The sequence below is a fragment of the Echinops telfairi genome, unplaced genomic scaffold (genome assembly GCF_000313985.2).
Source record: "Echinops telfairi isolate 266 unplaced genomic scaffold, ASM31398v2 ScPeMD7_10;HRSCAF=50, whole genome shotgun sequence".
NCBI lineage: Eukaryota > Metazoa > Chordata > Mammalia > Afrosoricida > Tenrecidae > Echinops > Echinops telfairi.
In genome coordinates this window covers 14,270,044-14,282,132 of record NW_022103907.1, presented here as the reverse complement: position 1 = coordinate 14,282,132, position 12,089 = coordinate 14,270,044, and the positions used below count along the sequence as shown (strand labels likewise).

The 12,089-nt window shown below is 43.0% G+C and overlaps 1 protein-coding gene across 15 annotated transcripts in view; it reads left to right on the top strand.

The window, feature by feature from the left end:
* SLC8A1 (solute carrier family 8 member A1) overlaps nucleotides 1-6,142 on the top strand; it is a 445,070-nt gene extending 438,928 nt beyond the window's left edge. For all 15 annotated transcript variants that reach the window (XM_004711125.4, XM_045287007.1, XM_045287004.1 and 12 more), the window contains one exon: nucleotides 2,746-6,142. In XM_004711125.4, the coding sequence (XP_004711182.1) occupies nucleotides 2,746-3,122 (377 nt within the window). In that variant the 3' untranslated portion in view covers nucleotides 3,123-6,142. The remainder of the gene's footprint in view (nucleotides 1-2,745) is intronic.
* The last annotated feature ends 5,947 nt before the right edge of the window (nucleotides 6,143-12,089 follow it).

The window sequence follows — 12,089 nt, the reverse complement described above, 5'->3', positions numbered from 1 at the left end:
TAGTAAAATAAGAATTGTAAGATCCTGCTTACCACATCAAAAGGAACAGGATTATTCATTGCAATGTTCTGATCCCGGGAACATAAGAGGACTTTTTAAAATCAGTCCCCAGCGAGGATTTCCGAGATGGGAAGGGCAGCGAGGATTTCCGAGATGGGAAGGGAAAGGAGGCAGGTCCTTTCGTGGTCCACATGCGTCACAGGGGCCAGTCTGCCTCAATTGCACAAAGAAAGGATGCTTCCACAAACTACCTGTGCCTTCTTTGAAGCCCGTGGGCAGGGCAAACAGTTTAGGCATTTGATTGCTAACCAGAAGGTGGGTGATTTGAGTTCACCCAGAGGCCGCTCTGAAAAAAAGACCTGATCAATACTTTCTTCAGTCTTTTCTCTCACTGCTAGTGAAAAAGAGCTTCTGTGAGAATCTCTTTCAAAGTTGCCACGACCAAGGAACGGAGTAGCTTGAGGAGAAGTAAGAGGAAAGGAAAACACTTTGGCCTCCTTGGAATCTGGTGTCGTGTAAACGGATCTCTGAATCAAACACGATTTAATTGTAAAGACTTCTTGTCTGCTGGCCAAGACCCTGCCCAAGAGGTGTCATATCTTCACCATGTCAGCTCCCCAAATGGGAAAGAGGGGTAAGAATAGGCTGGTAAGAGGATTGAGGTAGAACATGTCAGTAACGCATTGCCTGGCATGGAGTCATCCACGTTTGCCTTACTTGATATATTAGAAGAGGTCCCATCAGCAAAGGGGGCCTGAGAACAGATCAACTTCCTTTTCAAATGAATGGGATCTTGCAGATGCAATAGCCTCCCACAACCCCATATCACCTCCTTGGCCATTTCAAAGCATGCTAATCCATAGCTGGAGCAAGCGGACATGCTTCTGTCTCGTCGTCATTGGCAATCACAAAGGAAGGGTGGCAGCAACAAATGGGGAGACACTGGTTCAGATGTCATAGAAGCAGATGGCTCAGAACATGCTAGGCACTTCAGAGTGCTTGAAGCAGGTGACATAATACCAGGTAGTATTTTAACTCCTGTCACGCCCGGCTTTGCAAATGTGAGTTTCATTTGACAGTAATTAGCACCTATTATGAATTTACTGCGCAAAACATCTTGCAAGGTTAGCTGGGAGGCCCTTGATGTCATCAAGTGGGAAACCATAGAAAGTGAGCATGGATTGTTGCATGGCAAACTGATGATAGGTTCTTTAAACCTTCATCCAATAAAGAATCAAAGAACATCTGTAAAACAAATTGATTATCTTGCAAGTTCTATTGACATGCTTAGAACAGGAGGCGATTTCAGCTCCAACCCAAACCTTCAAATGAACCCATCCTGTTCTATTTACATAGCCTTTCCAAACCCATAAGAAGAGAAACTTTAATTTTGTCCCAGGAGGTATGACAATCATTTACCACACCCTAGTTGACCACCACACTCTGACGAGGGTGTAGCTACAAATTAGGGAACTGAGGCACCGAGAAGGCCCATAACCTCCCAGGCACTCACAGTCAGTGAGGGAGGCAGGATTAACAACACAATCATCGAATGCTTGCCGAACCTCTGGGTTGTACTCAACTGGAATTGCAAGTCACTTTCACCCACCCTTACTTTTCCTGTGTCCATCAAAAGATTCCGAAGTGTTAGTTTACACAGAGCTTCAGGGGTTGTGCTTGGTGCTCATGGCACAGAGCAGAGTGAGATGGCACCATGAACAAGCATTTGTCTCGTAAGCAGGAGACCTGGCTCAAGCCATGACATGGCTCTTTCCTCGTTGTACAATGTTGTGTTCATAGCTCCATAGTGTATTCTTCATGTTTCCTAGTTTGCAATGTTGTGTTCATGACTCAATAGTGTATTCCTCATCTCTAAACCTAATTTCTTCTTCTCCTGTAAAGAACCTTCACTTCATAGAGTTGTCAAACTAAAACAAGGCAATACAGGAGGATTTGCTTTCCTGTTGTGAGGCTCTCGGCAAATATCAGCTACTCTTACAACTCAATGATAACTAGAGCTGGTGATATAGCAGCTTTGACTAATAACCCCCAATCGTTGCTCTCAGAGTTCAGTTGCCTAAGAATCTTTTGGAGTTTCATGAATACAGATTCCTGGGGCCCAATGATTACAATGCAGAAAGACTAGGCAGACCTTGTAATATCCACTTACAAGAAGCACTCACCCCAGGTCAGTGACAGAATTGTATCCCCCCCATGCATGACACTCATTCCTGGGCCATAAACGTCATGCATATCTGCCAGAGGTGGCTTGCCATGTTGCTACATTGCATTTAGCTCCACTGTGCACAGGGTCCCCCATGAGTCAGTGGTTGGCTTGGTCATTAACATCAACAAGAAGGACCCCACATGACTCTGATGTAAAGGATCTGTGATGACCATTTGAATAAGGCTACCCTGAAAGTCGGTTTCATAAAGAACTGTGGTGTTCCTGTCCTTAAATGCTATTGAGTCAGTTCCAACTCAGTAATGCTAATGACAACAGAACAAAACACTGCCCAGTCGTGTGTGAGAATTGTGATATCTTCCAAGAACAAACTTGACCAATGACTCAAGAACACTGCCAGTGCCTCCCTGTGAATTCCCACTATCTAGATCCAGCCCCAGGCTTGGCGACTGTGTTTCACTAGGGGATTCCTCTGGGGCAGACGGCTGAAACCTTCCACCCTCCAGAGATACCATGTGCGGTTCCCCAAGTGTCATTGTCTCCTTCTGCTTCCTTTACAGACACATTCGCCAGCAAAGTGGCCGCCACCCAGGACCAGTATGCGGATGCATCCATAGGTAACGTCACAGGCAGCAACGCAGTGAATGTCTTCCTGGGAATCGGCGTGGCCTGGTCCATCGCTGCCATCTACCACGCAGCCAACGGGGAACAGTTCAAAGTGTCCCCTGGCACGCTAGCTTTCTCTGTCACTCTCTTCACCATTTTTGCTTTCATCAATGTGGGGGTGCTGCTGTATCGGCGGAGGCCAGAAATCGGAGGTGAGCTGGGTGGGCCCCGGACTGCCAAGCTCCTCACATCCTCCCTCTTTGTGCTCCTGTGGCTCTTGTACATTTTCTTCTCCTCCCTGGAGGCCTACTGCCACATAAAAGGCTTCTAAAGGAACAATCAGATGTAGTAAATTTATATATATATATATAAATATATATACATATATATACATAAAGATTTATGTATAATGAACAGAGGAAACTGACATGTGTCATGTTCACTTACCTGCTGGTGGAACCCAGCTTCAAGAGCATACGCTGTACTATGGCCGAAGTAAGAAACCACCTTCCACCCCAGGGGCATCGTCCTGTCGAACAAGGCTTGGAGGCACAGCCGTCTTTGCAGCTCGGCCTAGAAGGCGTGTACTCTCTCTCGGTGGATGAAACGTGCAGGCTTTGACCTGTCCTCTGGTTTTTGCTTTTCTTCTTGGTGGGGTTGGAGAGGGGGTACATTTTTGGCTTTTGGTGTGTTTTATTTTGTTTTGTTTTGTGGGGCAGGTCGGGGTTTCTGCCTCTTTTTGTAACAGGTGAAGACAAATCCCAATGTGGGTGAGTTTTTGACAAAAAAACAAAAACAAAAAATCTTAATCATTAAGTTTCCCCTCTCCTCCCCTCAACTTTCAAAAACTGTGTTCAGAGTTCAGAAAGTATCTGGGCATGGAAGAAGAAAGAAACCTATCTTCACTATATTACCAAGTTTTGTGCTTATATCTTGAATTTGAACAGAGGTCAATCTGCCTTCAGAAAACAGCACAGGAGTCCGACAGAACCCGGAAAAGTGATGCTTCTGGAAATAGTCTGATAGCGAAAGATATGATGCCTGGGACTCTGGTTCAACAGGTACAGGGGTCACGTGCTTAGATTCCTAGGACATGCAAAGTCCTTTAGTTCTTAACTTTTTAGCTCTGGACAATGGTTAGCAAGGTTCTGACTCTGGTGTCCCAGCCCGGAGACCCCCGCTTCGATCCCCCATGTCCACCCCCCTCTTCCTCCTCTCCAATCCCACCAACAGGAAGAATAGCTCTACTATCATCCTGTATCCATTTGCATCCCTATGTGTCCCAGGTCCACATTGTGGCTGCCCGGGACTGTCTGTCAGTTTTCTTTTGAAACACATCCATGGCCTGCACCTCCCTGTCCCAATCCCAACCGAACATTTGCTCCTTCCTCCTTCTTGTGCCTGTTTGGGAATGTTGTGATACCTGTTACACAGTGCATGGATGAAAAACAAAACAAAGCGTATCTGTATATAGTAGAGTAGAGCGTAGACTGTTCTCCCATTTCCACCACGTTGGTTGGCCATTGCAGCCATCAGTGAGTGTTCTTTGTACCTGAGTTGTTGTTTTGTGTTGTTCTTGAGTTTCATTATGACTAGGGATAAGAAGAGAAAATGGCTTCTATATATTATTTGTGGAGCTGCACATTCATTTCTAAGAAGCAATAACGGTCACATGGGGAGCTAGAGTCATGGGGAGGAGAGCTGGAAGCCCCCAGAGTCCCTTCATGGAAAAGTAACCATGTGGACACATCTGAGGCCTCTCACAGCCACGGGCTGTTTCAGGAAGGCCAAGGAAAGGCGCTCTAGGGCAGTAGATGAGTTAGATGTGCCTGGGCTGTGAAAGCCCACTGCCCCCACCCTCAGCCCATTTCATTGATACCACTGCCCCAGTGTATTTATTTCACATCTGCTCTGTCTGGCACAGAGGGTAGAGAGTGCAGGTTTGTTCATTTTACTTTGTTCTGTAAACGGCCATTTTGAGCCCCGCTTCTTTCCCTGTGCAGACCCCTCTGATTGTATCTACTGTCCCTCGGAAGACGTCAGGGTGATCCAGGGGCCACTCAGAGCCTGCCTCCTCTGCATATGACTAAAGAGTAGCAATTAGATGAGGAGATCAGTGTCTCCCAGGGGGATTGCACCAGGAGGATTCTTTTTGACCCAACAATAGACAAGGAATGGCTCTTATTTCAGAATACCAAAGAGTGTAGCTAAGCCTTGCAAAGTGGTGAGCCCATCGATGAAGTGAAATGGGATGTCCGTGACCGCCTCTCTCTCAGTAGCTTCTCTGTCTACAGGGAACCCCAAGCCACACTTTCTGGGTCCTATGTTTTAAAGACACTTAAGAAATAAAACTGTTGGAACTTATCTTCTTTCTCCAAGTTCCCAGAATCTTTAATGAGTAAACATTTGACATCTGAAAGCATAAATTAAATCAAAACTCTTAAATGAAATGTGCATTACCCATGCAATATGCCAGGAACTGTGTTCCCTCCTAGGTATTTAACCAGAAACCAGACAGCCCTCCCCATACCCGTCCTCAAGGAGATTGCAATTAATGTGACTGCTAATTTCCATAAGTAAAAGTGAACACGACCTACGGAAACAACTTCATCTTGCAAGGGAAACCAAATTCATACTTTTTGTATGAATTCCATTGTCCAAAAATATAAAATGTAGATTTAGAACAGAACCAAACTTATCCTTGGCAACAAAGTGGGTAATCAAGATCAGTGAGAAGACTCACTGGGTCCCAGTCTTTATCTTTGTCTGGTAACAGCACCTTTCTACCCCCAACCCCGCCCAACCTTACCTCTGCTCCACATCTCTGCCTGACCTGCACTGATGGCCTCTCTCCTTTCTAGTCCATTCTTGTTGGGGGGCAGTGCTTTTATTTTCTTTATTTGTTGGTAGTGGTTTTTGTTTGTTTGTTTGTTGTTTTGAGATTTACCTAGTAGAAAGCTAACCTAGAAACACCAAGTCAACCTAAATCGTTTAAATATTAGACGGGTTTTGCACTCCTCTTTTGTCACAGCTGAATGGCAGTCACCCCCGTAGGGAATTTTCACAAAGGACTTTTAGAAATTCTTGCTGTGGGTCAATTTCGATTTCAAAGCTTTTGGGGTTTGTTTTTAAATTCTCATGCTATAGGGAAAAAGCCGATGCTGGTTGTTCCAGGGTTGTTGTTAATTATCATAGTTGTGTAAAATAATTTCATTTTGTTTGTTTGATTATTTCATTTTGTGTGTATTGTGCACAGCTTTAGGGGGGAAAGTGCACTAATTGTGCTGTTCCTTATAAATGGTACACGTTATTGACACAGACAAATAAAGTTTCTAATTGTTTCTGATTTAACCACTAGTGATACAGCACGTTTTCTCTCTTCTCATTACCATCTGCTTCATTTTTGGTTGCCATGTTTTGAAGAAATAAAGGCCAAAGCGGTATAACAATTGGTATCCTCATCCAGAAGAAAGGAAATAGTCGCACTCAGTGTTCAAATCCTACAAATGACAATCCTTTGGTCATGCAATGCTTCATTTTAATGTCCTGAAAGAGCACAGAAGAATTGCCAGACTATTGGTCTATCCTGAAGTGCTGAGACAGTCTTCCATCCCACTCATGTTTTTCTTTTGCCCGTTGTTTAGTTCAGTCAGACCTCCATCCCTTCTACAGCCTAGAACATGAGCCCCCGAGTAGTTGAATGTCACTCTGCTTCTTATGATGCAGGGTATTATATCAACCAATCAACCCAAATAAAAGTAAGCATCGCTAGTAGCTAGATGCTTCCCAAAGGGAACTTAAGTGATTTGCTCTTTTCATCTCATACTGTACGAAGGGGCTTCAGAAAGCGCATGGTAAAATGGAATTTTAAAATAGCAGAGGTTTTCCATTGACTTTTTAAGCCCTCTTTGTTTCCCTTTTGGTTCTCTGAAGGACTCCGACCAGGCATTATTTCTGACTGCCCTGCAATGCGTTACTGACTCCCTGTATCACAAACTGCAACATTACAGGAAGAAGTGACATCCTAATAATGATCATTTATGGGGTGAGGGCTCTGCAGATGCTTAAGGTGGTTAGCAACCCCCGTGAGACGTCTTTCACAGTTTCCTAGCTCCAGATAGGGAGTTTCTCTTTGATTCTGATCTCCTGTCACTGATCTTGAGCAGTTACATGTAGATCAAGTTGTGAGTATAGGTTGGCTGAGTACAATACTGAATCTCACGGTGACCTACCACTGGCATTTGGTTTTTGCTGTCGAATTCATTCCACTCTTCCAAGGTAGTTCAGCTGTTGGTAAAACTGAGCAAATATAAAAATCCCATTAATGAACACATGAGTTTATTATGCAGAAGAAACAGACCAAATCACATCCATCCTACAGAGAAAGAAACATACTGTTATGGGTGGATTCGTCGTTTTCTCTCATATCTGGTTACAGAATTTTGTGAGTGCATTGTTTTCCTGCTCTGTTTTCTTTCTTTGTTTTTGTTTTGTTTTTTGAATCACGTTCAGCAGCATTCATTGTCTTTACATCACATAGCGCATTTCCAGTGTTGGAAGGTCCTGATGATATCCCACGCAGAAGGATAGCATAGGAAGGGTAAACACTTACAATGGTTCGATGTTTCACTTTGGGAGCTCAGGGGGACCCTGGTTAATCGTCTCCAAAAGCAGAGCGTGTCACATTGATAGAAGCAGCAACCACCGAGAGAAGGAGCTCAGACCGACAACATCCGAACCAGCTGTCCTCAACTTGACTCCAGTTGAAGGGGACCCCGCATGTCTGAGGGTAGACCTGTGCTTCATGGGGCTTTCACTGGCTGCGTGGGGGGAAGTTGGGCACCAGCCATTCTTTGGAGAGTTCTCTGGGTGGCCGTGACTGTCCAGTGTTTTGCTCGCAGTGAGAGTTGGACGGGTTGCTCCACTCCAGGCCGGGAATCCACAAATCACGGTGAGTATTCTGATCTCGGTGACCTTTTCCCTTTCTACCAACACTTCCAAGGAGTTACACTCCGAGGCTTTCCGCTGATTCAATCTCTCCAGGGACACTGGACCTAAAAGTCGCCGTACAAATCATTGTTTACTTTTGATTGGCTGAGCTGTAGTGGGTAAAGCCATGGCCCCCATCTCTACAGGAAGCCTTTCTTGGGAGCAGTTGCCTTCCTTGCCTGGCTCACCGCAGTTCCTGCCTCTCCATCTGGGTAAGCTTGTAGCCCCACCCTGTTTGAAAGCATCAGAGGTGTGTCATCTTTGAAGCTGGCCAATCTTAATCTTTCCTTTCCCTAATTCCAACCGTGATTGCTCTTCCCTGGTTATTTCCATTACAAACACATCACTCTCAGCAATGGGGAAGGCGTGCTTGCTAAAAGTAATGGCTCTGGGCATGTCTTCTGAAAATGAGCTTGTCATAGGGAAGGTCAAATGTAATGGTATTGCATCTAGAAGACCATCATTAGAACATAGTGTGGCATCTCTGTAAGTGTTTAAGACAGACTATCCCCTGTATTATAAAGTTACACACTAGGGCAGAACTGTCCATTGTGCCCTGAGTTAGCTCACATTTATCATATTTTGGTGCCCATGTACTAACTAGCTCTTGTTTTATCAATATAGCCAAATAGGTGGGAGTAAGTAAAATACCCCACGTGTGAGGGTACTAAACACGGAAAAGCATCATTCATAACTTCCATAACCACAAGAAATATGTGCTTATCTGTAGATATGGCATTCTTGATATTCAAATGGTGGGCAATTTCATAGCAATAACTAAATAGACCATAAGATAAGTTAGCTAACTCCAATAAACCATGTTAGTTTTAACAGTTAATGCTCAGATGTTAGCTCCAACCTCCTAACTTGTTGAGAAAAAGATGTACCCAGTCAAATAGACATTCTGCCATCGAGCCCATGCCGCATCCTAACAATCCTATAAGACAGGGTAGAACTGCCCTTGTGGATTTCTGAGACTGTAACTTTTCATCGGAATAGAAACCTCATCTTTCTCCCATTGAAGAAGACATACTAAATTAAAGGAAGGAATATACAGTCTTTTATCCTGGAAATCATTTATTCACTTAAAAAGACCTTGCCTAGATATTTCTCAAGGATGTTTTTCCTACTTCCTAGGGTTGGAGTGACCCTCTTTTAACTTCGGGAAGCTTAGACTCCTTAAAACCCTTTAAGAAGACAAGAAATACGTGCTCTGAGATCTTTCCTAAAAAGGTGACCCTAGAGCTTGTATGCAAAGGCAGGGTACTTGAGCTTATCGCCTCTTTTTTCCCCAATGGAAGAAACAAAGCCAACAAGTGGCCAAAATGTGAACGCTTTTTGAGATATTTAACTTAGAAGAAAAATATATGGAATTGTGTAAATATTTAATATCAAAGCGATATGAAACAGGTGGCTAGTTTTGATGGGGGTTGAGAAATATTCTCCCAACATGCTTCTTCCTGCCTTCTTACACTCGCATTACCATTTGCCTTTGAAAAATAGTGCAATGAAGAAACTTAAAAGATATTGCACTCTACTGATGCACCTATAATTGAGTAATATTTCTCAACTAATGGTTTTGGTGAGAACTGCTCATGTCACTGATGAGAACATATCAACACATGAGAGAATCCGTTTGAAGAACACGTATTAAGTAGAAGTCATACAGCAGCCACTGTCCAAGGTATTTCAACCTGATCACATTGCAGAAATGCAGAGTTCTTGTTTCTAAAAGAACAGCGTGGTTTCAGCGTGTATTCTTGGGGTGTTGGTTTTGTTGGGTGTTTAGGTACACGGAAGCTAGACATACATCGCTTTAGGCTTTGCCAACTAAACCAAAAGACCGGCTTTCAGTCCACTTTTCCAAAGTATTGAGGTATTTGGTAGAACAGCCTCGGCCTCTACTAAACCAAACTCACTGCCCTAAGAGTCAATTCCAACACATTGTGACCCCATAGAAGAAAGGGTGAAACGGCTTCCTCCGACTTGCACAACTCTGACCTTTAAGGCGGGAGGATCCTTGGTGGTGAAATGGCGAACACAGTTACAAAACCATCAGCCACTCCATGAGAAAAGGCTGGGACTTTCTACTCGTGTGAAGAGTTACGGTCTCAGAAACACACAGGCGCATTTCTAGATTGCCCTGTCGGGTTACTGTGAGTCAGAACTGGCTCAGTGGCAGTGAGTTTGGTTAGATCTATATGAGAGCAGATGTTTATGGTTTTGATCTTTATCTCCCAGGAAACAACTGGTAGGTTAGGAGCTGAACGGTTAACCACTGTGCCTCTAGGCGCCTCTGGGCCTACGTAGGTATCTATTAAAAATTCTTTAATATCTCCTTTTCTATTTTTTTAAAGGCTTGAAGCATCTGAAGTTTACAATGTAACAATTTGACACTTCTATTTATAAAAGTTATTTATATTCTAGAATTAATTTTAATATTTGAGATAATTGATACACCAGATGTGGGATATGAGCTCTCATCTAGCCCAAACAAACAAGATTAGTTAAAAGAGGTCAATGAATAGTTAGGTCATCTCCGGAAACACTGGCCTTTTAGCACACCATAAAGTCAAAGTGACTTTGTACTCTGCTTTCTACTCTCATTGAAGCCAGTCTGAAAACAAACAAACAACAAGAGTCAAACCAACCAAAAAAATAATGACATTTAGAAAATGATCTCTAATCAAATCAGACAAGGTTTCAGCATTAATTCTCCCTCTACTCCATCTTTCCTTTAGGAATAAGAGACATGCCTCAATACAAAAAATAGATGATGCTAAATAAGCTGAAGCATAGTTTGGGGTGTTACTTTAAAGTCCATGTCAGGTGTTTAAGATGACTTTTAGCAGTAGAAAAATGGAGAAGTTCGTGTAAGGAACAAAGTCCTTACTCCCCACCATTCTAAGTAGTTAAAGAAGCACATTTAAAGTTGTTTAGGACAGTGACAATTATATATACATTCCAAACAATTTTAGGAATATTTTCTGACTTGTCAAATGATCTCTGCCTTTGGGGAAATATTACAAGATAGACTATATATCCTGGTCTAGGTCAAATCATGGGAGGTTAAATTACAAGCTTTCATATTTTACCCTTAATACAACACTGAGCAGGAGGGCTTCCATACATTAGTCCATCTTTTCTAGAAATGTGTTTGGCATATTGGGAGAGATATTGGGAACATCTGGATTGCCTGTTCTCATAAGAACAATGGGGGCAGAGTGGGGTAGGGCTCCCTGCCAAGACCTGGGGGATAGTCAAGAGACTGGTAGGGGACCCAGTGGGCACCCACCTCTGCTACAGATATCTAGCTTTAATTTAGCCTCGAAAATCTTAACTAGACCAACCCACAGCTTTCAATAACACTGGTCACCTTTCACTAGCTTTTTCACTTCCAAATCCGACACACAGGAAAGCAGCCCTTCTAACCAGTCAGTCCATGAGGGTTCTCCGAGAAGTCTTATCAAGGTGAGGAGTGAAATTATGTCATTTTATATTGAACCCCACTTAGAACATTTCCTCTGGAAATGATTGTTTTATGGCTGTTTCACCAACAAAAAAGTGTGATATTGGAGCTAAGCCAAAATGAGCATCACACGAAAACTGGAAGTTGTTTTTATTATCTACTCCTTAATCATCATTATTGCAATTTGCAACAAAACAAAACATTGTTTTCAAAGTTTTAGTTCAAAACAGTAAGAAGAACAAGGCGTTGGTTGCCCTTACTAATCCTATAGGGGATTGGGCACTCCACATCTTCTTTGAAACAGATGATGCCATGGAAATGTATACATGCAGCTTAGCAAATCCTTGACACTCAGATTGTTCTCACAAACGCTAAGTAGATTTACTTTTCAAAATACGGGCACTTTTCTCATCAAAATGGATTCTTCCAATAATTGGCTTCATTTGGTTGAGCAATGAGTCTGGCACCCAAGCTGTGGGCAGTTGGTGGCATCAGCAATTCAGCTTCATGTCCCCTTTTCCTGCTTCAGAGTCTTGATCTCTGAGCACATCCATCTGAAAGAGCTTCAAGCGAGGATAGAAAGCCAAAAGGGAAAGTCTTATCCCTTTTTTCTATATGGACTAGATTTATGAAGCATCTTTAAATTTTTGACTACTGTATTATCAAGCTTAAGCTTAATCCATCAAATCAAAAGAAATGCTTTGAATGCTAAATCTGAAGCAAGGATTTTATTTTCACAAAGCTATCAGGCAGATATACATTAATTATTGAGATATGGGATGTAATACATCAGTGGCCCAGCACTTACCCACCCACCCCATTCATACACTATCTGAAGGC